Raw genomic sequence first — 24,546 nt, forward strand, 5'->3', positions numbered from 1 at the left:
GGTATAAGAAGGAACAGGGGCAGAGACACAAGGGTGCGATGTCAGACCCTGTTTGGTGAGCGAGTGTGTGTGTGGGTGTGTGTGCGTGTGCCCCTGTGCTTGTGCTTCGGTGGCCTTCATTCCACCCTCATCTGTCTCTGCGTCTGTCTGCGTCTGCGTCCGTGGTGGCTTCCATTCCAACCAAGTCCATCTCCGCTGTGTATGTATGTGTTTGTATCTGCCCTCTGCCCCTCTGCCTCTTTTCTCCGCCCTGGCAATTTCCCGCGTCAGCGTCAGATGCCGCCGGTGTTGATCTTGGCGTTTTCTTGCTGCCCTCGCTCCCCTCCGCCTCCCTTTCCGCAACTTCGGACGCGCAACTCCGACAACCGACACATCCACCACGGCGCGCCTGGTTCCCCGGGAATTGGCAAATGGGTTGGCCGGAACGTCAGACCCGGGGGTGGGGACCCGCGCTAGGCCAGGGTTCACGTCGTACCTCTGTGGGGTACAGCTGCTGCTGCTGATCAAATCTGAATCACTCTTGATGCGAAGTTCATGGGTGACATTGAGAAGCGCTCAGCCGGCGCAAATAGAAGAAGCAATAGCCCAGAAGAAAAGGGGGTAATCGAAGACGAAAGATGAACATAATGGAACAATGAGAGTGCGCGTGACGTAAGAAGAGAATAGAGAGGGGCCCATCATGCTGCTGCTGCCCTGTTGTCCTCAATATGTAGAGACTGGGCAAGCGAAGCTAAGTCCCACGAATCCAGACGAAGGAGACAGCTTCAGCGTCACGTTGCCATAGTGGGTATAATCTGCCACCACCACGCCCGCTGTAGGATTCGAATTACCACCACCACCACCTGCGCCGCTATCCTTTTTGAAAGCTGCAGTACCACCATTGCACCCGCCTCCTCCAGCGCCAAGACCAATCGCAGCCGAGTCCATTCCCAAAGTAGAATTGGAGGCGCCAGGAAGACCGAAGCCTTCCGTGCCGTTGCCCTTGGTCATGGCTGCACCACCGCCCCAGAGGTAGCCACCACCACCTCCTCCTCCCAGACAGACGAGACGTGTGCCATTGAAGGTATCTATCAACTCTGTCCGACCACCTCCACCACCCGATGACGAGTTGGTAGCATTGTCGTAGTAGCCCATGCCGCCTCCGTTGTACCCGCCTTGGTACTGATTGCCAATGCCGCCAGCGGTAATCGAGTAGGTGCGGTTGGCCACCAGCATCATCCACGTCGTGAGAGAAGCACCTACACCGCCGAATGTTGTACCATTCTTGTACAGTGGAACCGTCGTGTTCGTATTGTTCAGATAGGCAGTCCCGTTGAGAATGACATATGCGGGCGTTGCTGTCGAATTACTAGTAGAGGTCGGATCGTCCGTCGTCGAGCTATTCGAGCTCATCGTGGTGTTGATCCCCGTGAAGTTGGCAGCATAGATGGTGCCGTTACCGCCCGCACCGGATCGAGCAATGACAGTGACATTATCAATACCTCTGGGAACCATGAATTTGTAGGGAGTTCCAGCTGGGAAGCTACACAAGACCGTCTCGCTGTCTACCGATAACGAGCACAGTGTGTCGCATTCCGGACAGATCCTGGTCAGATTGTAGGTGCTAAAGTCTTCGCACGTGGCATTGTTCCTCGTCTTGCAAGTTGGAGTGCCCGTAGAGTTGATGCACCTCAGACCAGCATTGCAGACGGCATCGCTGATACATCCCTCGTCGAGACCACCAACCGAGATACAGGTCTTGCTGCTGGCAGAGCAGACGGTTCCAGAAATACACTGGGTGATGTTGGCCACGGCGCAAGACTCTCCGAGGTTCTTGAGACATCTACCGGCGGTTGTATTCGAGGAACAGGTCATGCCAGCGTTGCAGTACTGCAATGTAGAGTCCGTTTGGTTGAGCAGGCACCTCTGGCTCAAACCTCCAGCAGGTTGACATGTGGATACATTCTGGAAGCCGTATTTGCCTGAGATTTTGACGATGTTCGTACTTGTAGTGCAGCGAAGGCCCGAATCACACGTGACATTGCCAGTCGGAGACAGCACGCCTTCCTGTGTGCAGCTCTCATTGACCTTGGGATGATAGACACCGCAGGTCATTGAAGTCGTGTTGCATACGGCTCCGCCTGTCGCTCGGCATGTGGAGTTGCTGAAGCAAGTGTCATTGACGTAGCCTAGGCGCACACACTGTTGCACAGTTGTGGTGTTCTGGGCGGGAGTCGTCTCTATGTCATCTCGTGGAAGCATCCAGACCGGGTGCCAGGGTGCCAGAGGTCGAGTGCCCAGATTCATCAGAGGAGATAGATCGCGGCGACGAGAGGACGTCGATTGAGTGGAGGCTGTGTCTAGGGGTACTGTGACATTGAGACAGGCAGTGCCGTCGACGCAAGGGGCAATGTCAGAGCAGGTAGCGTTGATACCTCCCCAAGCCCGGCAAACGTCAGAGACACAGGTCGAATTGTCCGAACAGCCTCCTGTAGTGAGGCAGGGGTTCCCGTTGGTTCCGGCGGTCAGGCACGTCGATGTTCCATGTGTTGCCAATGTGCACCTCAGGCTAGAGGCACAGTCTGCCTGCTGAATGCACGTCGCGCCGACTCCAGCGGCGCTGCTGTAGAGGCACGTAGAAGAGGTCATGTCGCATGTGAGGTCAGTCCCGCTGCATGTACTGTTGGAGAAGCAAGGGGTTCTAAGCGCGCCAACGACGCTGCAGACCTTGCTGCGACATTGGAGAGGTCCCACACACTGGCTGTCGACTCCTCCAGGGCAGGCATCGCCAACTTTGCCAAAGGCGTTGCACGTGTCAGTCACATTGTAGCAGTAGCTGGAGCTGTCGCACTTGCCGGTACGAGAGCAGGCAAGACCGGAGAGACCTGCTGCCGAGCAAGTCTTTGTGCCACTGCCATCGCCAGTCAAAAGGCACCGGAGGGCCTTGTCAGAGCATTGTGCATCGGCAGTGCAGACTGCGCCTGCCGGCAGCAAGTCGCAGAATCCTGTAGTCGAATTCGTGAGCAGACCAGCGTTGCACGTTCCATTCACATAAGGTAGCTGACCTAGAGCACCAGCGGCAATACATGTGAAGGTGTTGAAGTTCTGCTGCTGGCACACTTGCGCCGCAGAGCAAGCAGGTTCACACGTCGTCTGTGGCTTGGCTTCGCATGTATTCTCGGCGTTGCACTGAAGACGATCAGTCGAGCAAGTCCCATCGCCAAGGCAGGGCTGACCACGAGCACCTGCGGCCTGGCAGGCGTAGGTGGTGCCGCTGTTGGTTGTGAAAGTTGAGCACACTTGCTTCGTGGAATCGCACGCTGGTGTACATGTGGTGGGGGCCGCACCAGGAGCCGTGGAAGTTGACGATGCCACCTTGCTCTTGCAAGTGTTGCTGCTGGACTCGCAGGAGAGACTGTCGTCCTTGCAGGTTCCGTCGGCCAGACAGGTCTCACCAGCCGATCCCGTTGTGTCGACGCACTGATAGGCACCGTAGGACATGCCCGGGCGGTTGACCACGTAGGACAAGCAGCCTTGAGTGTTGGGATCACATTGGGGATCACAGCTAGTCGTACGGTGGCACAAGCCATCGGAGGCAGCGCAGTAGAGATCTTGACCAGAGGTGCACGTGCTGTCCGGTCGGCAAGGTTGGAGGTAGCCTCCTGCAGCTGTGCAGATTGCGTTTTGGCAGACGAACGCGCCGTCACCAAGGCAGCCGCCCTGTACTGTGCACGCCTGATATGGACCCGCTGCCGCATATGTCACGCTAGGGATAGTCGGTGTGGACTGCTCTGTTGTCGTTGTCGAAGAAGTGGTTGCATCTTCACTTGTGGTGGAAGACGAAGAGATCTGAGGGGTCGAAGTGCTCGAAGTTGTAGAGGTAGTCTTCGTCGTGGCGGTAGAGGACGTCTTGCTCGTAGTGCTTGAGCTGGCCTTGGTCGAAGAGGTCGAAGAAGAGGCAGAAGTCTTCTTCGTGCTGCTCGAGCTGGTAGTCTTGACGGACTTAGATGACGTCGTAGCAATGGCCTGACAGAGCTTGGTCGTCAGATTGCATTTGCCGCTGCTGCAATTGTAGTCTGCAGCACAAGTGAAGCCGTTGGCAACCTTGGCAGCGCAGATAGGATTCGCAAGCGTCAGTTTGCAGTTGCCAGAAGTACATTGTGTCTGTCAGAGGGGGCGTAGGTCAAGGTGTGGTGTCAGCCCATCGTGCAGCAAAAGAGTAGACAGTGTTTACTCACAACGGCCGTACACTTCTTCCCATTGGCCAGACTGGTCGACTGGCAAACGCCATTGGACTGACAGACTCCTTGAAGGCATGCAGCGTCGCTTGTGCAGGCTTTTCCGTCGGCTACTTGCTTCACACAAGTCTTCGAGCTGGTATCGCAGTACTTGAGCGAGTCAGCAGGGCAGGGCTTCTTGGTCGAGCAGGATGTTGTAGCCGCACGTCGTGCTGAGAGAATGTTGCTTGAGGTCGATGCGGCGTCCGTCGTCTGGAGTCCCGAAAGAAGGACTAGCAGCAGAGCAGACACTGTGAGGCGCAGAGCGCTTTGAGCAGGTCTCATTGTGATGCTGACGAGAAAGTAGCGGAGGGAGCGAGTCACCTAGGTGGCAGTATCTGCTTTGCCTCCAAGGGGGACGTAGAGGATATGAAGATAGGAGAAAGTATGGAGAAAGGGTGTCTGTCTTGGAGCGAAGAGACGTCTGCCTTTGCATCGAGTGTCTCTTTCGACCCACCATAGAAACCCCATTCCTGTCGGTGGCCTCGAGCATGGCCCACCTTTCCTGCGCTCATTGCGAGTGCCTGTGGCTTGCAGTGTTCACTATCAGCAGTGCAGCCTCACTGGAACCATCCACCCTCTCTCCAGCAGTCTGGATCTGCGCTTGAGTGATGTGCACTCGAAGTCTGTCGTGAGCGAAGAGGAGAAGCTTTTGCTCGACGACGTGCAGCGTAAAGGTCGGAATGTGGGTGCAGCAGTCAGCAACCAGCGGGGCTTGGCGGGTGAACTCAATCTCATCTCCGCCACCCCGATTCGACGTGGCTTGACGTGGACCGGTACAGGTTGCTACTCCGCCTCCGTTCAACTCCGCCTTTGTTGGAGAGATCCTGTCGCCTTTGGCATCCTGCACTTGCTCTCCGCACCACTCTTCGATAGCAGCTCCGCCTGCGTCTACTACGGAGAAGCTTCGCAGAGCATATCGACCATTTCTATGTCTCGGTCAGAACTACTTGGAGGTGAGGTATGAGCAAAATGGCTGGCATGCTCCAGTGAGACATCTGAAGGGGCGATGGAGCCACGCGTCGAGTCGTCGCTCAGTCGGACCACTCGTGCGTGCAAAGAGGCAACCTAGGTCGCTGCATCGGAATGGACGAACAGAGAGCCTGGAAGTGAAGCACGAAATCCTGGCGCATACACAGTCTGACACGGGACGGGCTATCAGATATTGCGAAACAGACAAGAGGCGGCGTAGTGAAAGGGAAGCATTCGATTTCAATACGAGAAAGTGACAGTGACAGGGAGAAGACAATGCCAGAGTGGGCGTGGCGAAAAATGTGATGGAAGTCAAAGACATTGCAAAGTGAGGCCAAAAAGAGGAGACCGGTGGAAGAGCAAGGCTTTCCCCTTGCAAGTGGTATAGAAGGAGCCGCACATAGCGGCTCGAGTGTGAAGGCGAAACAAAGAACGGTGACGACGAGACAGTGGAAAGAAAGAACGAATGTGGAGGGAGGTAAGGAAGGGAGATGGTGTGGATGATGGCATCGATTGCCATGTCATCTACCTTTAGGACTCAAAGGCAAAGTACAGCGGCGCGACATTGATGGCATTCGGCGAGTTTGTGCCGATGTCCTTGGCAAGATCGGCTCGGTCTCCGGTGAGGAAGAGGTTCTTACCGCCAGCGACCAGATAGGTAGCTGGCTTCGTGGGTGAGCTCGGATTGATCCACTGAGGGTACACCTTGAGCTGTGAGCCGGACATGCCAGAGATCGTTCCAATCTGAGGGAACCAATTGAACGTCTCGATTGAGTTCTGGAAGAAGTTGCCTGCAGGAGTCATAGAGGCGGCTCCGGCCGAAGTCTGTTGAGAGATCAGACTCTCGAGGGTGCAGTAGTTGGAGGAAGTGGTGGAGAAGGTGGTAGAGGCAGTGTTGGAGGACAGCTCACAGACCATCGAGTAGTCGCGGCCGTCGTCCAAGTCCGTACGAGACAGACGGTAAAGGCCGGAGGAGCTGGAGTCCTTGATCAGCACATACGAGTCTGCGTCAGCTTTGGCTCCGGTGGATGTGTCTACCTGTACGGGGTTGCCAGAGGCGTCCGAAGTCTTGACGTAGCCAACGGCGACATCGTCGTAGGAGCGGCGAACTCTCAGAGCACCTGTGGGAGACAGTACCTGCAAGGTAGTCGAGGTGTTGATCTTCGTTGCGATTGGGTTATAAGTGGTGGTGGACGTTGTGGTACCAGGAGAATAGGTGGTAGAGGTGACCGAGGTGCTAGTGGTGCTGGTAGAGGTAGTGATAGTGATGGTAAAGCTGCTTGTGAGTTCCTCGAGGAACGTCAGAGTCTTATACCCGGTAATGGTCTGAATGGTGGTTGTAGGCCTCGTGATCGTAGCAGTGGAGGTCAAGGTCTGAATGGTCGAGGCGATGTCGACGCTCTCCTCAATGTCTGCTAGAGCGTGCCTGGTTTCGGTCATGCCGTTCTGGCAGACACATCCGAGTTGGTAAGAGTACAAGGTCGTGCTAGTTCGCTTGCAGAATTGCGTCTTGGGCACCGAGCTGACACGCTTGCACTCGGAAGCACAGGAGTCGAGGAAGTTCCTGCAGAGTGCGTTTGCCGCTCGCGGGGCCAGGCCTCGGCGCGAGGCGGCAGGGTCAGCGAGGGAGACTTCGATGACGTTGTAAGGAATCGTTGTCGCGATGGGCAGGCCCTGGACCGAAGCAGAGGTCTGGTCTGTAGTCGTCTGTGTAGTGTAGGGGATCACTGACACTGCTGTGCTGACCCAGGTCGTTGGCACTACGGAAAGGAACGTGGTTGTGGTCGTGGTCTTGATCGTGCTGGTAGTGTGCGAAGTGGACGTCGTGGAATACATCTGTGTTGTAGTGGCTGAGCCGGTCGAGGTGACCAATTTAGTCTTGGTGACCGTGGGCTTAGCTGTAGAAGTCGTGGTGACCTTCTTGGTACTGGTCTTGGTGGTTGTAGTCAAACCGCCAAGCTTGTTGAATGCCGAATTCGTCTTGTCGATGTTTCCACACTTGCAGCCGAAGTTGAACCAGTCTCCAGAGGCTTCACAGGAGAGTACGACCTTGGTCGTGGTACCAGCGCGCTTGTCGCTCGTGCAAACGGCGACACAGGCCGCATTGAATCGTTTACAGAATTGATTGATTTGCGCGTCATCTGATGACTGCCGACGCACGACTTCGCCATCGATGGGCTTTGCGATAGCCAAGGAGGCAGAAAGGAAGAAGGCAACTACTAGGGTGAGAAGAGTGAAGCGCATCTTGATGAAGTGACTCGGCGATTCGACTTTGTTGCTTAGGTTGATTGCGATGAAAAAATAGGGTGGGAGTCTTGCGGTAACTCTTGAAGAGAGACAACGATGTTATATTGCGAGCTGCTCTCCACCACCCCACAAGAATGTACTGCTCACATCTTCGGAGTGGTTGCAAGGTTCTTCCAATATCTCACCTGCGAGGGTGGCGTCTGCGCCGCTGCTCCCGCCGACCTCAGACTTCTCTCGGAGCACGGAGAGGTATGTCCCCATTTGCTCCGCTGCTCTGCTGTTCATGCCCACATTCCCGGGTATATTTCTGACCAAAGAGAGATGTCGTCTTACGAAGAAGGTACATGCCTTCTACGTGAAGGCGACGAGGTGCAGCGCACTTGCGAGGCTGTCTGAGCAACCGTTGAGAGCGCTAAGACTTGGTACGCTCACGTCCGGCCTTTGCGAAGGAGTGGCGGCGGGGTCGGGAGGTCAATTCAAAGTTGGGTTTGCCGGCGGACCAATGCTGACAGATTAGATTCAGACCCCGTCGACGTGGTGCGGCTTGGCATGGCTGCGCCTGACTTTGGGCGGGTCAGCCACCGTCAATTTACATCTGTTCCACTCCTTTGGGGGTTGGAGACGCAGCCGCGGTTCCCTGTGGTACCCTCTGAGCAAGACCCCAAGTCAATCCCTGTGCGGCACGCGCCAGTGATATTCTCAGACCTGCAAGGCGGAGAGGCAATCTTGCATGTTAATTCGTCGACTCATGGTTGCGCCGCGTCGTCTTACCGCCGTTCGAACAATTCACCCTCGCCGTGGATCTCAAACGCCACTGGCTCCTCCAGACAAAGGGTCATAGTCTCCTACCTCCGGAAAACGCCCGTATGAGGAGATTTGGGTTTGACAGGGCAAGCTCTACTCAGCTGTATGAGAGTTTCCGTAGCTGTGTGGCTTGGTAGCCTTCACTTCGAATATTCGCTTCGATGTCCTGGAACGCTCCCGACTCCGCACAAGCTGCCCTGGGGACGAGAGACGGCGTAGAGACTTGCGAGATCACCATGTCTTGTAGACACAGAGCCTTTTTCCGGCTGGCAAAGGCAAAGATCTACTGAGCTGCGAGCCATTCTGCTTCAACATCTCTTCGAAACGTGAGCCAGTGCAAAGCAACTCCGAGCTGAGGTGGTCTAAGCAGGGACAAGACTGCTGCTCATTCACAAGCGGATCCTCTTAATGACACTGGCTTGAAGTATAGCGCCTCATCGGCTCCCCCATCTTTGCAACTCCAAGCAATTCCCAAAAAGGCTCCTTCAGAAATCATTCGTCCATCCCAACAGGTGAAGAGTGATTGCTAGCAAGCCTCAACATGAAGTTTTCACTTCCTGGCGTTACCACCGCCCTCCTCTGCGGCCTGAGCAGTTGGCAATCGGTCAATGCTACGCCACTGCCTCTTTCAGACCGAGGTCTCGAGGTCAAACCAACTACTTCTCCCGAGACACGCGCCGAGATCAAGCGCAGCCTTCACAATCTGGGAAAGCGCTCGGTGACTGCGACGGAAGTCTGCCGAAAGGCAACCAACGACGACTTGCGGGTGCTGACAGATGCTCAACTGCGAGTATTGATGGACAACGCCAATTCTCTCTTCAACTTCCCCGTCACTAGCTTCGCTACACCTAGAACCTACCGCAGCGATATGTTCTATGGCACCTCGTACGGAGGGTGGAACGCGCGATTGTCAGTCCTTCGCAACGTCGACATCGTGCAGTACGACCAGAATCCAGCGCAGGTCTGCCTGGACGGCCTCAATGCCGAAGTCAACTTCTACCCAGATGAAGGCACTTGCTCCAAGAACTCGATTTCCACATACGGCAGGTCCATGTCGGATGGTACACAGATCTCACTATCGGTCACGCAAGGCTATACCGTGTCCACTACAGTGACCACAGAGAGCTCGACTGGACAGTCGTTCCAATACGATTCAACCACAGAGAAGACGGTTAGCACCAGCTCGTCATCAGGCTCGTCATCGGAGGTCAACGGCAACGTCGAAACCACGCTTGGTTTCGAGCTCTTCGGTGCTGAATCGTCCGTGGGCATCTCTGTGGGCTTCAACAGTGTCGATACTTCCGATTCGTCCAGTGGCACGGACACCACTACTGGCGGAACCACTTCGACTGGCAGTGATTCAAGCTCCACCTCTGGTACCGAGGTACTTGCTCAACAGGACTTCAGTAATTCGGTTGCTATCACTATCAGTCCTCCAGCTGGCTATACCTGCTACGTCTCAGTCGATGTGACACAATGCCGAGGCTCTGCGAGTGTCGTCACGGACATCGTCTACCCCTCTGGTATGGTCCTCTTTGACTTTGGAGCCAATCCGGCTTGCCTGGCTTCCGACTCCCAGTGTTCGCAGGGAACAAGTCGCTACTTCTATGTCCCCATTGATACTCTCCTGAACGGCTTCACGCCCAGTGTGATCACTGATTACCTGTCCATTGGAGTCAAGATGAGCGGACAGTACTCTGAGCACTGTGACGCACCCAAAGTCGTTTCATCCAGCAACGACACCACCACTGCAGTCTCGTCTGTGGACAAGACCTACAAGCCAACACTCAACTGCCCGACCAATCTGGGCATCAAGAAGGGGTGCAGCGCTACCATGGACGATTACTTGGGCGAGAGCGTCATCACTGGTGACACGAATCTATGGGCGAGCAATTCAGTCTCGTATTCGCAGTCTCCGGGACCCTCAACCAATGTCAGCTTTGGCCAACAGATGATCACCTTCAACGCCAGCACACCCTACCAGTCTACCTCCTGCCAAGCTCTTTTGCAAGTCGTACCCGAGTACTCTAGCACCTTTGTACCTAGTGTCAACCAGCTACCATATCCCCAAGATGGAAGCGACGTCCTCGATGCCTCGTACGTTGTCGGCTACGTTTCTAGCTGTGATGAGACCCAATACGGAACCTGTGTGGTCAAGAGTGTCTCTAGTCGCTCCACCAAAGGCTTTACATGGCAGCAGACCAGCCCGAAGGGTAATCCACAGACTACCTTCCGCTTTGGCAACAGCGGCAATGGCTGGCCAGAGGATGATGTCTTGACGTTCTCGATTAGCTGTTCGGACGTATATGGAAATACCGGAGGTCTGCAGAGCTTCCAGCAAGCTTACAGGAACGACATTGCCACGTCCACTCTCACTGCGGCCACCTCTACCTATACCTTCCACTCGGCGACGAAGTTCCTCTACTCTTCGATCTCCACACTTTACACATCCATGGTCACCCCAATTGCTACCGTAGACCTCAACACTAGGACATTCTACCTCACTACGACGTACACGGGTACACGAATCGTGCCTGGTCCCACAGCTGCCTCCTTCTATGGTGGTGTGACAACGACGCGCGTAGAATCGACGACGAGCTCCCTTCTCACCGGTGTCAAGACCGAGTTCGTGACTCAAGCAACTCCTACAGTCTTCCGAACTATCACCAGACCAGCGAAAAACATCGTCACTCAGTGGACCACCTTGCCTCAAAATTCCACCACACAGGTCACTCTTCCGACAATCACAACCACGACGACTGCTACCCAGTGCGGTACCATCGTGGAGGCTGCCTCGACTGCATCTCCCACGTCGACTGCGACTGTTCTTGGCAATGGCGCCTTGGGCGGTCGTGTGACGACCACAAAGTCCAGCTCGACTGGTAAGAGCAACTCGAGCGCCAAGAGTAGCTCGACCAAGGCGACCAGTAGCTCCAAGTCCTCTTCCACCTCATCGAAGAAAGCATCTAGTACTACCTCCTCTAAGAAGTCCACCTCGACCAAGAAGGCCAGCAGCACAACAAAGAAGGCCAAGTCGACGAGCAAAAAGGACAAGCGATCTGTCGAGACTGCCGTTGGCCTGGCGGACCGAGCAGTGCATTCTGTCACTACTGTGACCGACAAGTCCGGCACCTACGTGGTGACAGACTACACTGGTACAGCTACACAGACTCTGTCGGCCACGACTGTCGTCACAGACTTCACTGCCTGGGCCACCTCTACCGTTGCCAAGACTTCGACAGTCTACGATCCATTCCAGACTCTGTACGTGTTTGCCACTTTGACGACCGACAAGATCAAGACGGCTCGCGACTCTTACACTCAGTACGATACGGTCACGAGCACTAGGATGGTGACAGACGTCTCGACTGTGTACAGTGTGACTACCTCCACTATTCCACAGGTGACCAGGCCTACGGTGAGCTACCTGCCTGACCCAACGGTGACTAGCACTGCTACGCCCTCGACCTACACTGCTCTTACTGCCTTCTCCACTTCCACGAGCACCATCACCGAGACGGTCAGCAAGGAGGCTTGCACTCTCTACATCCTCTAAGCGGGAGTGCTATTGCCCTCTGGCCTCGCCATGGGCTCTGGGCACGGCCTTTCCATCGTCACCTTTCCTCTTTCTCACACCTTCAGCCCTCTCTCTCTCATACCATCAATTGTTCTCTTGGTCTCCTCCTGTCACCTCGTCAGATCGTACTTCGTCTTCGCCTACACCCTTCTTACCATACCTTTTTTGACTTCTTCTTCGTCTTCGGTCCCATGCACTCCTTGTTCGCTCGGCACAATACAATTTTCGATGTCATTGCTTTATCATACTGTGTCGGATGTCGCTACAAGGAAAGCGGATTCGTCTGGTCCCTTCTAATGGACACCCCATTGCCGTCCAATGTTCATAGCATAGCGCCAAGCCGTAGATACATACGCAGGTGCAGCCAGCTTCACTGAGCCCCAACAGAACTTGAGGGTGAGCTACCCTCTGACCGTCCTCTTTGGGAAAGCCCTTCAACGCGTTCCTAGTAGTAATTGGGGCGCTTGACCCAGAGAGGAGGAGGCGGGCGGGCCAGGGACGTCATCGTGACCAAACGCTTAGGTTCGCGGCCGGTGGAGCGCGAACGACGGGTAGGAGCATCACCGTCCCCATCGCCGGCGCCAGGAGCGTCATCAGGACCGTTGGCGGGTGAGGGGCCGTCTGAATGAAGTGCGTCAAGTGGGCTAGGACCAGGAGTGGGAGCTCCCTCAGGACCAGCTCCAGCGCCAAGACCGGTGCCTTCCTCCTTCTGGGCGGGTAGACCCTCTGGCTTCTCCTCTTTGCCCTCCTCTTTCTTCTCCCCGGTAGGGGCAAGCGTCCCCTCCTTACCAGCTCCAGCTCCACCTCCTGCTCCGGCTGGCTGTGGCACGCTCGTCCCCTCCTTCTTCAGCACAGGCGCTGTTGGAGTCTGGGGCTTCGACGGTCCGTACGTGGGGAGCATCAACGGCGAAGGCGATGGTGAAGGCATTGGGGCGGCGAGGGCGCTGCAGGAAGCTACGGCCAGTGTGGCGGATGCGAGGAGGAGAGCTTGGAGGAGCTTCATGGTCGACTTGACGGTAGGGCCTATGCTCTGCGTGGCAGGAAGCTTTTGAGATGAGGTGAAGTGAAAGCGAGCGTGCGGTGCGAGAAGAGTCCAGCTCTGCGCGTTTGTTGCAGTAAGATGAGACTGAGGCTGAGGCTAAGGCTGAGCTTCGAAAGAGGAGGACAAACCAAAGGACAGGAGCATATATAGTCCACGATGTCCGTGAGAGCCAACGAGCAAATGCTTAAGCAATCTCATGCGAGCTCGCTCGTTTGTTTGACTCTTATTCCTCCCTCTTGCGCCATCGGCAAATCGACTTGTCGCTGGCTGCTCATGAGCAAAGCAGCAATTGCCTCGGGCGCTTGCTGAAGCCGAGCTTTGCGGTATGGACGAAAAGACACTCACAGCCGGCAGACGATCGGCAACGGAGCAATGCATCGAGCCTTGATTGCTTCCTTCACCTTCATGTCGTTGCTCCCGTGTAGCTCTAGCTGGTCGCGGAGTTCTTGCCCCGTAAGAGGAAACGCCTGACTTTGCAGCCTATGTCGTGTAGCGATCAAAGTCGGCTTTGGGCGACAGACTAGCGCGAGGCTGCTGGAGGGCACCGCGACCGCTCGAAAGAATCGGAAGAGTGACCGGAGGATCCGATACGTATAGCCTCCGAACTTGAAGGTACGTACCTTCTTGCGCTTGTGAGTAGTGGAGAGGGGTTAGGTCTGCACTGTGCTATCCTTCCGGTGAAGAACAGTGCCTAAGCTTGTCTCCTGTCATCATCGTGTGGAGGCGAGAGGCTGTGGTCATGTTGCAGAGCCAACAAGGTGTGATCTGGGCTGAGAAACCCCATCTTGAGCCTCCTTCTTCCTAATGAGGTAGTCTCGGAGGTCCTGCAGTGCTCCCGTGGTCCCTCCCGCGAGTGTACCAATTGCAAGCAACCTCATCGTTGGCAGTCTATACGCCGCCGATGCCAATACTGCCACTGCCTGACCTGCGACCATTCCATCGGTCCAATGTCCCAACCATCCCAGCATTCCATTCTGGTGCGCATAAGCCATCCATGCGCTACTAGTCGAAGAAAGCCACTGCTCCCTCGCCTCCAATGCCCCTGCATCAGCCAGAACCCACAGGCCCGTCCATCCACCCAATCTCACTCCAGTAGAGATTCCAGCTTTAATTCCAGAGAGGAGCACCTTGTAGTTCTTTGTCTTGTTGTAGAAGTACCAGCCCTGCACCGTCTCCGGTCTGCGATGAGCATTCTCTGCCATGAACACCAGTCCGGCACGACTTGCACCGGTATAGAGTCCACTGGCGAGACCGAGGGAGAGGGAGACGAGGGGAATGGTGGGTGAGATGGAGGAGAGGAAGGAGGTAGGTGTGAGTGTGGCTGGTGGGGGTGGTGGGTGCGAAAAGATCTCGGGGGAGGAGCGGAAGGGGGTTGCTGAGACGGGCGGCGGTGAGGGAGGTGGTGAAGGCGTAGGAGGAGGGACAGGAGATTCTTGCCGTAGTTCTACTGGCTGCTGTACGCCAGGCTGCGGTGAAGAAGAGAATGGCTTCCACCAGACCATGACTGCTAAGGCGTGGGCGGGGCGGGGCGGGTGAGGATGAGTGCGAGGGCGAGTGTGGCCATTGGTAGTCTCGTCTAAGCGGAAAAAGCGGGTGGCCTCTGCTCTGTGGTGATGCCGATCCGATGGGCTTCTTCCTCTTCTTCTTCTTGCTCCCGGTCCGCGATCTGCTTGGATTTGAATCTCCGCTCGCCTCTTGCTGCGCCCAAGTGCATCGGAGCGGAGGACGGGCGCACGGCGGACGAGGGATGTGTGACTGCCTGGGACCACAGCCCCCGCATCACACTGCACCCACGCACAGGGCAGTGACGCAGGCAATCGCCGAGGCACGACACTCCGCCGCCTGGACCTTGATCGATTGACCCTTACCATCCTCGGCCTCGTCCTTGTGCTTCGTCCTTCCTTCTGACCCCTGACTACACTCGCATATACTCCCCTTTCTCACCATATCACTCGTCCACTTCGGTAGAGCGCGGGTCTTTTACCCTTCACTCTGCCCTGCTGGGCTAGCACGTACCCCTCTCTGCGCTGTTCATTGCTTCCGCATCGTCTCATCGAAGCATTGACAGACGCCCATAGACTCGCTTTCACGCTTCTTATCCTCTCCTCTCGTTCCCCCCTCCACCACTCGTTTACAATGACGGCAGCAGGCTCGTCTGCCACAGACGCATATCATCAGGTCACCGATGCCGCCTGGGGACTCCTCGGTATGGGAGGAGGAGCAGGAGGCCCGGGAGGTGGAGCAGCTCAGGAGAAGCCCACCGACGCCGATGGCAGTTCCATGAGCAGCAGCGACGAGGAAGCTCAACCAGGGGAGGGACAGGCTACACAGGAGGCCTATAGCCAGAAGCATCAGCCCACCGGAAAGCAATTGCAGGAGAGCAATACTGCTGCTGCTGCTGATGGTCACAATGGCCAGGATGATCAGAGCAATGCACAAGGGTCGAGCTGGCTAACAGGGTGGATGCCAGCTTGGGGATCTGGACCTGGTAATCATCCTGACAACCCAAATGCTACCATAAATCACCCGAATCAAGATGGTACCATCGATGCCAAGCCCAACGGTGACTCCAAAGCAGGCAAAGGGGACTCTTCCGCCTCTGCTCCCCGTGCAAAACCTCATGGCATTGACGATGAAGCTGACGCTGAAGCTGACGAGGGCCGAAACAAAGCCATCAATCTCAAGTCCCTCGAACACAAGAAGGATGCCAAGAGTGATGCCCTCGCCCGTGCCTTGAACAGAGAACCCAACAGAGGAGCAGGGCATCGAGACGACGAAGAGGACCAATACAATCGCAAAGCAGACCCCTGGTCAGTCGATTTTGATGGAAAAGAGAGCAACGAGAACATGCAGCAGAAGGAAAGCAAGAGCAAAAAGAAAAGTCTTCGCATAGGTCACAAGTCTGATAGCGATAGCGACCGGCCAGCCGAGGAGGAGATCGCACCGAAGAGGGAGCGACATCCTCTTGCCTACTCGACCAAGCCCCAGCATGATGACCATCCCGCCCACAGGGGACCCATGTGGGCTAGTCGACCTGACGATGCTCAGCGTCAAAAGCTCAAGGAGATGAAGCGCAAGAAGATGCAGCAGCTCAGGGAAGAGAAGCGGAAGGCTAAGAAGGAAGCGGATGGCAGCAGTGCCAGCTCCAGTGACGAAGGGGAGGGTGAAGATGGCAACACCAAAGGCAATGGTGCTCAAGCCTCCGGTGCCAATGGTGCTCAAAGGCCGGGCAAGAACCGCACTCAGTCTTCTAAGCTGCAGTCCTTCTTGGGAGTCTCCCGCGCAAACAAAGGATCTAAGCCGAGTCAACACGACGCTGGGCAGCAGGAACCCGATCAAGATGGCAAGCAAGATGCAGGCAAGGGTTTTCGAGGAGTCTTGGGTGCTTACGAGGGTGCCCCTACCGGTGATGGGGACCCTTATCGCCATCAGAACCAGGAGCCGCCCAAAGAGGAGAAGGACAAGTCCGCTGGTCAAGGCAAAGCTGCTCCCAATGGTAGTGCGACGCACGGAGATGACGCCTCTCCCGATCATGCCAAGTTGAACAAGATCTCGAAGCTCATGCTCAGCAAAGACGACGCCAATGGCGAGGCTACCGGCGATGGAGCTGCTCGTTCTGGTGATGATGGCGAAGGTGGTGGTGCTACTACCTCGAGCGACCGATGGGCCCTTCTCAAACAACGAGTGCAAGCTACAGGAGCAGTTGCTAAGCGACGAGCAGACAAGCAAAAGGAGCAGTCCCGGAAGCGAGTTCTAGGAGGGCTCGATATGACCGCCGAGCTCCAGTCTGGTATCCTACCCGTCTTCATGCTCAAGATGGCTCTCGAAAGGGATGAGGCTGGTCATCGTCGCGTGCCTGTCCTCCTCAATCACTTGCATCTCAAAGTGACAGACTCTGTCAACCCTCTCCACAACACCTCTGCCGTCTTTCGTATCGAACTGAGCTACGGAGACGACATGATCAAGTGGGTCATCTATCGTACGCTTGGAGACTTTATCGCTCTGCACACCCACTATAGAGCTGCTGCTCTCAAGGGCATCTTCGGCAGAGCAGTGGGAGACAAAGGAACACCGGATGGTGAGATCGGCCTGCCTCGTTTCCCAAAGACTTCCCTACCCTACTTCCGTCAGTTGCAGTCTCAGGGCGGCATGAAGAGCGGTAATGCTCGCAAGGTCTTTGCTCGAGTTCAGAGAGATGCGTTAGAGGATTACATTGTTGCCCTAGTGAGGCGGACCATGTTCCGCCCAGAGGCCAATCGACTCTGCAAGTTCTTTGAGATGAGCGCGTTGGGGATCTCTCTAGCCAGTAGAGGCGGCTTCCAAGGCAAGCAGGGCTACCTACGTGTGCTCAGTCGAGGTGGAAGGAAGACGGACCAAGTAAGCGTAATGAAGCCCTCGACATGGATCCACGGGCATGAGCCAAAGTGGTTCGTTGTCAGAGAAAGCTACATTGCCATTTGCCCTGGACCCGAGACACTCGAGGTGCACGACGTCTTTATGATCGACGGAGAGTTCCGAGTGGAACGGCCGAAGAGATTCTACAAGCAGGCCACGCATCTTGCTTCTGAGATCAGACAGGCCGGTAAAGACGGAGAGAAGAGTGGTGGCGAGAAGGGTGGCGGCGAGAAGGGTGGCGAAAGCGGTGCAGGAAAGCAGAAGATTGGCATCCATGACAGATCTGACAATCTCGCCTTGCTCACCGAGGGGCAATTCAAGCATCGAGAAGGCGATGCTGGCACGGACTCAGAGAATGAGTCTGATCCAGGCAAGCGCAAGGCAGCAGTCGCCAAGGGCAAGGCACGCGCAAATACGAACGTCTCTTCGCACACGTTCTACATCTGCAATGCTGAGCGTCGGCTGAAGCTTTCTGCAAAGTCCGACAGGATCCTCGAGCAATTCATCGCTTCCATGGAGCGCGTCGCCCGTCAATCTTGCTTCGCTGGCTCTAATCGATTTGGCTCCTTCGCTCCGATTCGGCTCAATGTCAATGCTCAATGGCTCGTAGATGGCAGAGACTACTATTGGGAAGTCTCGCGAGCCCTCTTGCTTGCCAAGGACCGCATCATGATTCATGACTGGTGGCTGAGCCCTGAGCTGTATCTCCGCCGACCTGGAGAGCCCAAATGGCGACTAGACAACATCCTGCAGAAGAAGGCACAGGAAGGAGTCAAGGTCTTCGTCATCCTCTACAATGAGGTTTCGAACAATTTCACCCCTACCGACTCGGGCTACACTAAGAGCCGGCTGTCTGCTCTTCATCCTAACATCTACGTTCAGCGTTCGCCTACGCACTTCCAGACTGGAACCTTCTTCTGGGCGCATCATGAGAAGATGTGCGCCATCGATGAGACCATTGCTTTCATGGGAGGCTTCGATCTCTGCTTTGGACGTTATGACACTGCCGCACATGTTCTCGTAGACGACGTAGAGACCGACTATCAGGAGGGCAATCATCACGCTAAGGAGCTGTTGGGTCCTCCCACAAAGGACGGTAAAGAGGCACACGTCTGGCCCGGACAGGACTACGCCAATGAGCGAGTGGCGGAATGGTCCGACCTCACCAAGCCGGCCCAGGACTTGTTCGACAGGACCAAGTTCCCTCGAATGCCCTGGCACGACACGGGTCTGCAGCTCATTGGACAGCCCGCTCGTGATCTCTCTCGACACTTCACTCAACGATGGAACTACTTGCTCAGGAACAAGAACCACAAGAGGAAGTTCCCCTTTTTGGTTCCGGCTCCAGACTTCACTGTCCAGGAATTGGAGAAGTACCAGCTCACGGGAACTTGTGAGACTCAGATCTGTCGTTCGGCTGGACCCTGGAGTCTGGGAACCTCAAAGACTGTGGAGCACTCTATTCAGAATGCCTATCTCAAATGCATCCAGATGAGCGACCACTTTGTCTATATTGAGAATCAATTCTTCGTCACCTCGACGGTCGTGGAGGGAACTGCGATCGAAAACAACATCGGAAACGCCCTCGTCTCGAGAATCATCAGGGCTCACAGAGAAGGCACGCCTTGGAGGGCGATCATCGTCATCCCGCTGATCCCCGGTTTCCCAATGCCAATCTCCGAGCCAGACGCCTCGTCGGTGAGGATCATCTGCGACTGTCAATTCCGCTCCATCTGCAGAGGCGAGCACTCCATCTTCGGCAAGCTGCGTAGAGAGGGCATCGATCCAGACCAGTACATTTCCTTCTTCTCTTTGAGGAATTGGGGTAAGCTGAGGGGTGGTCAGCTCACCACGGAGCAGGTCTACATCCACGGCAAGTGCGCCATGTTCGACGATCGCATCGTCATCATCGGAAGTGCTAATATCAATGAGCGCTCTCAACGCGGAGATCGAGACTCGGAGCTAGCCTGTGTCATTAGGGACACGGACATGATCGAGAGTCGCATGGGCGGTAAACCCTACATGGTAGGTCGCTTTGCGCATACGCTCAGGGTGCGACTCATGAGAGAGCACGTGGGCATCGATGTGGACGAGTTGGACGCAAAGGAGGCCAATCTCGATCTTTCGGAGATGCAAGGAAAGGAGACGACGGAACAGAAGTCTGATGCCGAGAAGAAGAAGAGCAAGGCCAGTGAGAATGGTCAGCCCAATCATCAGCAACAGGATGGCGAGCATAGTGATCAGCGCAAGAAGCCATTGACCAAGGACGAGGAGCAATGGGATCCTGACGACGAAGAGAGGAAAGGTGTTGATGAGGCTGCAGAAGGCAACATCACTCGCAGCAAGCACGAGATCCATCGCGGTCGCGAGCTCAGCGTTCATGCTGGGACTGCCATGAAGGACATGGCCAGGGGAGCCCGCAAGCAGACGCGCGACTTTATGGTCAGGCCTACCCAGGGCAAAACGCTCCGCGACAACCCGGTCGACGATGCGGATGAGGCAAATGTGAATGAAGAGGGCGAGGAGAGGGGAGAGGATGCTCATGCGGACGAGCTCAAGAGGCAAGACAACCTCAAGACTCTTCTTGGTGACAGAGAGGGCGATGCAGACCCCAAGCTCAAGGATTCTAGTGGCTTTGGCGTGGACTCTGAGCCTGAGAAGGGCCTCTCGCAAGAAGAGAGGAAGAAGGAGGATCTCTCGACTACGCTTGAGGAGCGCCTGTTGTCCGAGATGCACCAATCGGGTGGAGACAAGGGCGAGAAAGCCGAGGAGGGTGATCGCGCTTATCAGAGCGAAGGCGAAGGTGAAGGTGACGAAGACTACGACTACGAGGCAGACTCGCAAAGTCGCCGTCACGACCGTGCCAAGACAGAAGAGCCGGAGCCTATGGAGCATCGTACCCGCCACATGGACCACTCGGCCTCTGCTCCCACATTTGGCAAGACGCCCAAGGAAGAGGCTCGCAAGAAGATCAATGCCTACCTCTCGCCCAACCCCTGGCAACCCCCCATCTCTGTGCCGGAGATCAACACGTCTACCTCTTTCCACGACCCAATCTCGGATCCCTTCTACAGGGACATCTGGCTCGCTGCTGCCCTACACAACACGCAAATCTACCGCAAGGTGTTCCGCTGTGTGCCCGACGATACCATTACCAACTGGAGCGAGTACAAGGCGTTCATGGCTTGGAGTGACCGGCTTTCGAAGAGTGGCAACTTTTCCGGAAAGGAAGGAAAAGAGGAGCGAGGTGGGATCCCTGTCGAGGCCAGGGGTCCAGGAGCTCAACATAACCGGGCTGCGGGAGCAAAGGATGGCTTGAAGGCAAAGGTCAAGGGACGGCACGGTCATTCCAGCAGTGATGATGAAGATGCCAGCGCGGATCTGAGCGAGGGCAAGCACGAGGAGAAGGAAAACACTTCTTCCAGTCAAGCTCAAGGAGACGCTACTGGCTCTTCGCCCTCCTCGGCCAAGGACGACCACAAATCCTCACCGGGCACCCACCAGCCTCAAGCCCCTCCGGGGTCTGCCACTACGTCCGATGGGTCCTTCTCCCAGCGCGAGCTGGAGCAGATGGAGGCTCTCCTGGATCAGACGGTGGGCAATCTGGTCGTCTTCCCGACTAGATTCCTCGAGACGGAGGATAGAGCCAATAATTTCCTGTTCCCCATGGACAGGATCAACCCGCTGAATGTGTACAGCTAGTCGAAGAGAAGCGAGTCGAAAATCGGGTAGAGGAAGGGAAGAAGAGAGGGAGGAAGGTGCAGCAGAGTGCTCTCGGTGGTCTGTTTCAGTCCTTTGCAGTATCGTGTTGCGTCGTGCCATCTCCTGTGCACATTGCTTCTCTAGTGTTACCAGTGCCTCGCTTTCCTATTCCCATTGCTAATTCACATTTGATGCTCCATTGGATGCCCCTGCCGACTGAGTGAATGATTGTGCTCCATCGCCTGCCCCCCGGTCCTTCCTCTTCGCCTTGGCCTTTGGTCTAGCGAATGATCCACTCTGCAAGCTCTGCGATGTTCCCGATACTCCGCCTGACTCCGAGAGCAGCTGCGCCTTTGCAACTTCCTTTTTACTAAGTCCCATCCTCTTCAACTGTCGACTCAAGAGCGAGATACTAAAACTCTCAAATCCAAACCTAATCAAGATCTGCTGAATCTCCTTGAGCGTAATGTCCTCCTTCAACTTCAGCACATCCTTTAGAGCTTCTACTGCCGCAGGATTCATAGAACGTGGACGACCGGACATGAACCCCGTCTTTGGAGGGCCGAGGGAGCAATTGTGTTCGAGCCATTCGTTTCGGAGACGATTACCAGTGGAGAGGGAAAAGGCACCGAGGGAGGCGCATTGTTGCACAGTGAGAAGATTGGCATCGACACAGCGCATAGTGAAGGTTTTGAGAGAGGGGGAGATGGAGCGATTTGCTCCTCGTGATTTGGGCTGGGATATGGAAGACATGCTGGTCGAGGAAGAGTCGTGGGAGGTCATGGCGGGTATGGATTGAGGTGTGGAGGTGGGAGATCTCAGGCGCAGATCACCTGGCTGTAGCACGCCTGCTAGAGACTTGAGCTGAACAGACTAGCTACGGCCAAGCGCCGGCGACACTGTTCAACATCCAAGCCAGACTGCGGAGCGGCTCTCCTGCGATGGCTCATCAGTGAGCGTCAGGGCGAGCGAGTGTTGGGAATCGCGTACAGCATTTGGCTCGACGACGCGTCCAAGGGTGTGACTGACTGGAAGCTTGGGCTGCATCGTCTCGCAACGGAACGGAAGTCGGAGAGGAGATCAAGGGTCATGCGTGCCGCACGTACCACCATCAATCTCTCCGAGGAGAGGTAGATTGAGGGTCCAGGTCGAGCAGAGTCATAGTGATAACAGGAGGATGAGCTCGAGGCCTGTGAATGATGGTTGACGACACTTCACCTGTGATCATGTCGTGGAGTGACTGGCCGGCACAGCCCAACGTGGGAGTCGCCTATTGATACGAAAGCGACGGCAGCGAATGGTGAATCCGGTACGCAACTTCCCGACCCATCTGCAAGGTCAGTAGCGAGGGAATATCAGCACGCTGGCAAAGTAGCGATGTCTTCAGGCACAAAGACTTGACTCAACCGCCCGCTCGAAGATGTGCCGATTGCCGAGTGTCAATTGCCGAGCACTATCGCCCCGCACCCCACAATGCCCCACTGTCACAAGACCTGAGGACATCCCAGGGCCAGACTTCGGCAATTTGAGACACCGAAGACAGGCCCAGAATGCCCGAGTGGGATCTGACTCTGTACCGCTACGTCTCTAGCGCGTGTCGAGGCTCGTAGCGTCGCAAGCTCCACATCTACCATAGGCTCTGATCTCGTTCCATCAAGCTGGGAATTCGACGATGCTCACCAAGTCCTTCGCACGCGCGTACAGCTCGAGGGCCTCTGCTCACCTACGAGCGCGTCCTCACTCAAAGATCACCCTATCTGAACAACCTGCCGCTACCCGCTGGCTCAATACCTCGCCCAAGCTCGGCGTCGACATCGACTCTGCCTCCACTGCGGCGTCGGGTGGCACAATTGCCGACATCTTCGCCTCTCTCTCGGGCAAATCGCTCCAAGATGCCCTCCCTCCCCGTTTTGCCAATCTGAAGCGCCAAATCATCAGTAGCCATCCAAATTTCCAGCAACACCTCGAAAAGTCTTGGTCTGAACTGCTTCCACGACTGGCTGTAGAGGTGGAGACTATTGCGAGGGGACAACAGAGCGTTATACCCGAGGTGCATTGGCCGGGGGAAGAGGTTGCGCGGGCGGGATTGGCGGGCTGGATGTCATCCCGCACACAGGAAGAGGTGCGTAAGCGCGGAGTAGTCATTGTGAGAGACGTGGTGCCGTCGGCAATGGCGTTGAGGTGGAAGGAGGAGATTCGAGAGTATGCTTCTCGCAATGGCGCCAAGGGATTCCCAGCTGAGGATCCGCAGGTGTTTGAGCTCTACTGGAGTCGAGCTCAACTGGCAGCGCGCTCTCACCCTGCCTTGTTGACTGCCTCGCGTTCCATCCTCGAGATGTGGCGTCGACCTCGTACAATGGAGAAGAGTGATGAAGCACCAAAGGCTGGTACGCTCACTGTTGAACAGATGGCCGACATGAGCACTCCCTTGACGTATGCGGATCGTCTGCGCATTCGCTCCCCGGGCGATGCGACGTTTGCATTGGGACCTCACATCGATGGAGGGGGTATTGAGAGATGGGGTGAGTACGCCGCGCCGCTTCAACCAGCAGCCAGCAGTAACAGCTGTCTTGAAACGGCCCTCTGACCAAACAACGACGATTTCCACATCGCAGAGGACCCCACTTTCCTCTCCCTCTGGCAGGACATCCTATCCCCCTCCGCTCTCGGCTGGCAGCACTTCAACAATTGGTCCCTCGGAACTCATGGAGAACGCATGACGGCGCGTACAGGCATGTACAACGGACCAGGCCAGTGCACCATCTTTCGACCTCTGCAGGGTTGGCTCTCCATGTCTCGTACAGGACCGGGAGAGGGCACACTAAGGGTGCTGCCCAACTTGCGAGAAGTGACGGCGTACATTATCATGCGGCCCTTCTTCCAGGCACGGTCATCAGTTCGGGAGGGGCGTTGGGGTCAAGAAGAGGAACAGGCAGAGGCGATGGATGGATACCTTGCACCGTCCAATTGGGTCTTCGATGGCTCCTCCAGTCGCTTCCCCGGCTGCCTCGTAGGACAGAATCTCGAGCTCTCACCCGCTACGCACCCGCACCTAAGACTAGAGGAAACCATGATTTCCCTCCCGCAAGTCAATCCAGGGGATTTAGTCCTCTGGCACTGCGATGCAGTTCATTCTGTCGAGGCGGCTCATACCGGTCAGAGTGACTCCTCTGTGATGTACATCCCTGCCGTACCACTTACGGCCAACAATTGGCGGTACGTTCTGCAACAAGCAAAGGCGTTTCGACAAGGCAGACCACCTTCGGATTTCCCTTCTGGAGATGGTGAGGTGGGGTTTGAAGGTCGGGGAAAGGAAGACGATGTGCATGGGGAGGCGGCTCGAACGGCAATGGGCCTTGGCCCGATCAGAGGCGCTCCCGTCGATGACGCTGTGCAGAAGCTGAGGGCGTACTGCAACGCGACTCTGGCAGCGGAAGGCAAGTGAGCAGAGCTATTTCGTTGTACGTTTGCTTTCCTGCCACCATGACATGAGGTCATGCGCCGTGATTGAACCTCTGCGCCTGTTCTCTGGTGTGTGAGCATATGTCAGT

General features: G+C 56.0%; 8 protein-coding genes across 8 annotated transcripts; 3 read left to right on the forward strand and 5 right to left on the reverse strand.

The window, feature by feature from the left end:
• Nucleotides 1-533: 533 nt before the first annotated feature.
• On the reverse strand, nt 534-4,928 carry BCV69DRAFT_285599 (hypothetical protein). The gene is made up of 2 exons (XM_025493441.1): nt 4,218-4,928; nt 534-4,143 (listed from the first exon to the last, which is right to left on the reverse strand). Exons 1-2 carry the CDS (start codon nt 4,539-4,541, stop codon nt 703-705), a joined length of 3,765 nt encoding a protein of 1,254 aa, XP_025345161.1. The 5' UTR covers nt 4,542-4,928; the 3' UTR covers nt 534-702.
• Nucleotides 4,929-5,445: 517 nt separating this feature from the next.
• BCV69DRAFT_285600 (hypothetical protein) lies at nt 5,446-7,931 on the reverse strand. Its single transcript, XM_025493442.1, has one exon. The coding sequence runs from the start codon at nt 7,470-7,472 to the stop codon at nt 5,760-5,762; it is 1,713 nt and encodes a 570-aa protein (XP_025345162.1). The 5' UTR covers nt 7,473-7,931; the 3' UTR covers nt 5,446-5,759.
• An 889-nt stretch (nt 7,932-8,820) lies between these two features.
• Nucleotides 8,821-11,835, forward strand: BCV69DRAFT_279249 (hypothetical protein; the record flags this gene model as incomplete). The annotated part of the gene is made up of 1 exon (XM_025491233.1): nt 8,821-11,835. The coding sequence occupies one exon, from the start codon at nt 8,821-8,823 to the stop codon at nt 11,833-11,835; it is 3,015 nt and encodes a 1,004-aa protein (XP_025345163.1).
• Nucleotides 11,836-12,301: 466 nt separating this feature from the next.
• Nucleotides 12,302-12,859, reverse strand: BCV69DRAFT_279250 (hypothetical protein; the record flags this gene model as incomplete). The annotated part of the gene is made up of 1 exon (XM_025491234.1): nt 12,302-12,859. The coding sequence occupies one exon, from the start codon at nt 12,857-12,859 to the stop codon at nt 12,302-12,304; it is 558 nt and encodes a 185-aa protein (XP_025345164.1).
• Nucleotides 12,860-13,635: 776 nt separating this feature from the next.
• Nucleotides 13,636-14,933, reverse strand: BCV69DRAFT_301745 (hypothetical protein; the record flags this gene model as incomplete). Its single annotated transcript, XM_025494590.1, has 2 exons — nt 13,636-14,405; nt 14,915-14,933. The coding sequence occupies 2 exons, from the start codon at nt 14,931-14,933 to the stop codon at nt 13,636-13,638; spliced, it is 789 nt and encodes a 262-aa protein (XP_025345165.1).
• Nucleotides 14,767-21,376, forward strand: BCV69DRAFT_285603 (phospholipase D). The gene has a single exon (XM_025493443.1). It carries the CDS (start codon nt 15,035-15,037, stop codon nt 20,993-20,995), a length of 5,961 nt encoding a protein of 1,986 aa, XP_025345166.1. The 5' UTR covers nt 14,767-15,034; the 3' UTR covers nt 20,996-21,376.
• Nucleotides 21,173-21,778, reverse strand: BCV69DRAFT_301747 (hypothetical protein; the record flags this gene model as incomplete). Its single annotated transcript, XM_025494591.1, has 1 exon — nt 21,173-21,778. The coding sequence occupies one exon, from the start codon at nt 21,776-21,778 to the stop codon at nt 21,173-21,175; it is 606 nt and encodes a 201-aa protein (XP_025345167.1).
• An 889-nt stretch (nt 21,779-22,667) lies between these two features.
• Nucleotides 22,668-24,440, forward strand: BCV69DRAFT_301748 (DUF1479-domain-containing protein; the record flags this gene model as incomplete). The annotated part of the gene is made up of 2 exons (XM_025494592.1): nt 22,668-23,517; nt 23,611-24,440. 2 exons carry the CDS (start codon nt 22,668-22,670, stop codon nt 24,438-24,440), a joined length of 1,680 nt encoding a protein of 559 aa, XP_025345168.1.
• Between the last annotated feature and the right edge of the window lie 106 nt (nt 24,441-24,546).

The sequence above is a fragment of the Pseudomicrostroma glucosiphilum genome (assembly GCF_003144135.1).
Source record: "Pseudomicrostroma glucosiphilum strain MCA 4718 unplaced genomic scaffold BCV69scaffold_19, whole genome shotgun sequence".
Classification (NCBI taxonomy): domain Eukaryota; kingdom Fungi; phylum Basidiomycota; class Exobasidiomycetes; order Microstromatales; family Microstromataceae; genus Microstroma; species Microstroma glucosiphilum.

Excerpts from the sequence above, each read along its gene's own strand:
- BCV69DRAFT_285603 (XM_025493443.1), top strand. The coding sequence starts at position 15,035 with ATGACGGCAGCAGGCTCGTCTGCCACAGACGCATATCATCAGGTCACC.
- BCV69DRAFT_285599 (XM_025493441.1), bottom strand. The coding sequence starts at position 4,541 with ATGAGACCTGCTCAAAGCGCTCTGCGCCTCACAGTGTCTGCTCTGCTG. Across the intron at positions 4,144-4,217 it reads GGAAGAAGTGTACGGCCGTT|ACACAATGTACTTCTGGCAA; the intron begins GTGAGTAAACAC and ends CCCCTCTGACAG.
- BCV69DRAFT_285600 (XM_025493442.1), bottom strand. The coding sequence starts at position 7,472 with ATGCGCTTCACTCTTCTCACCCTAGTAGTTGCCTTCTTCCTTTCTGCC.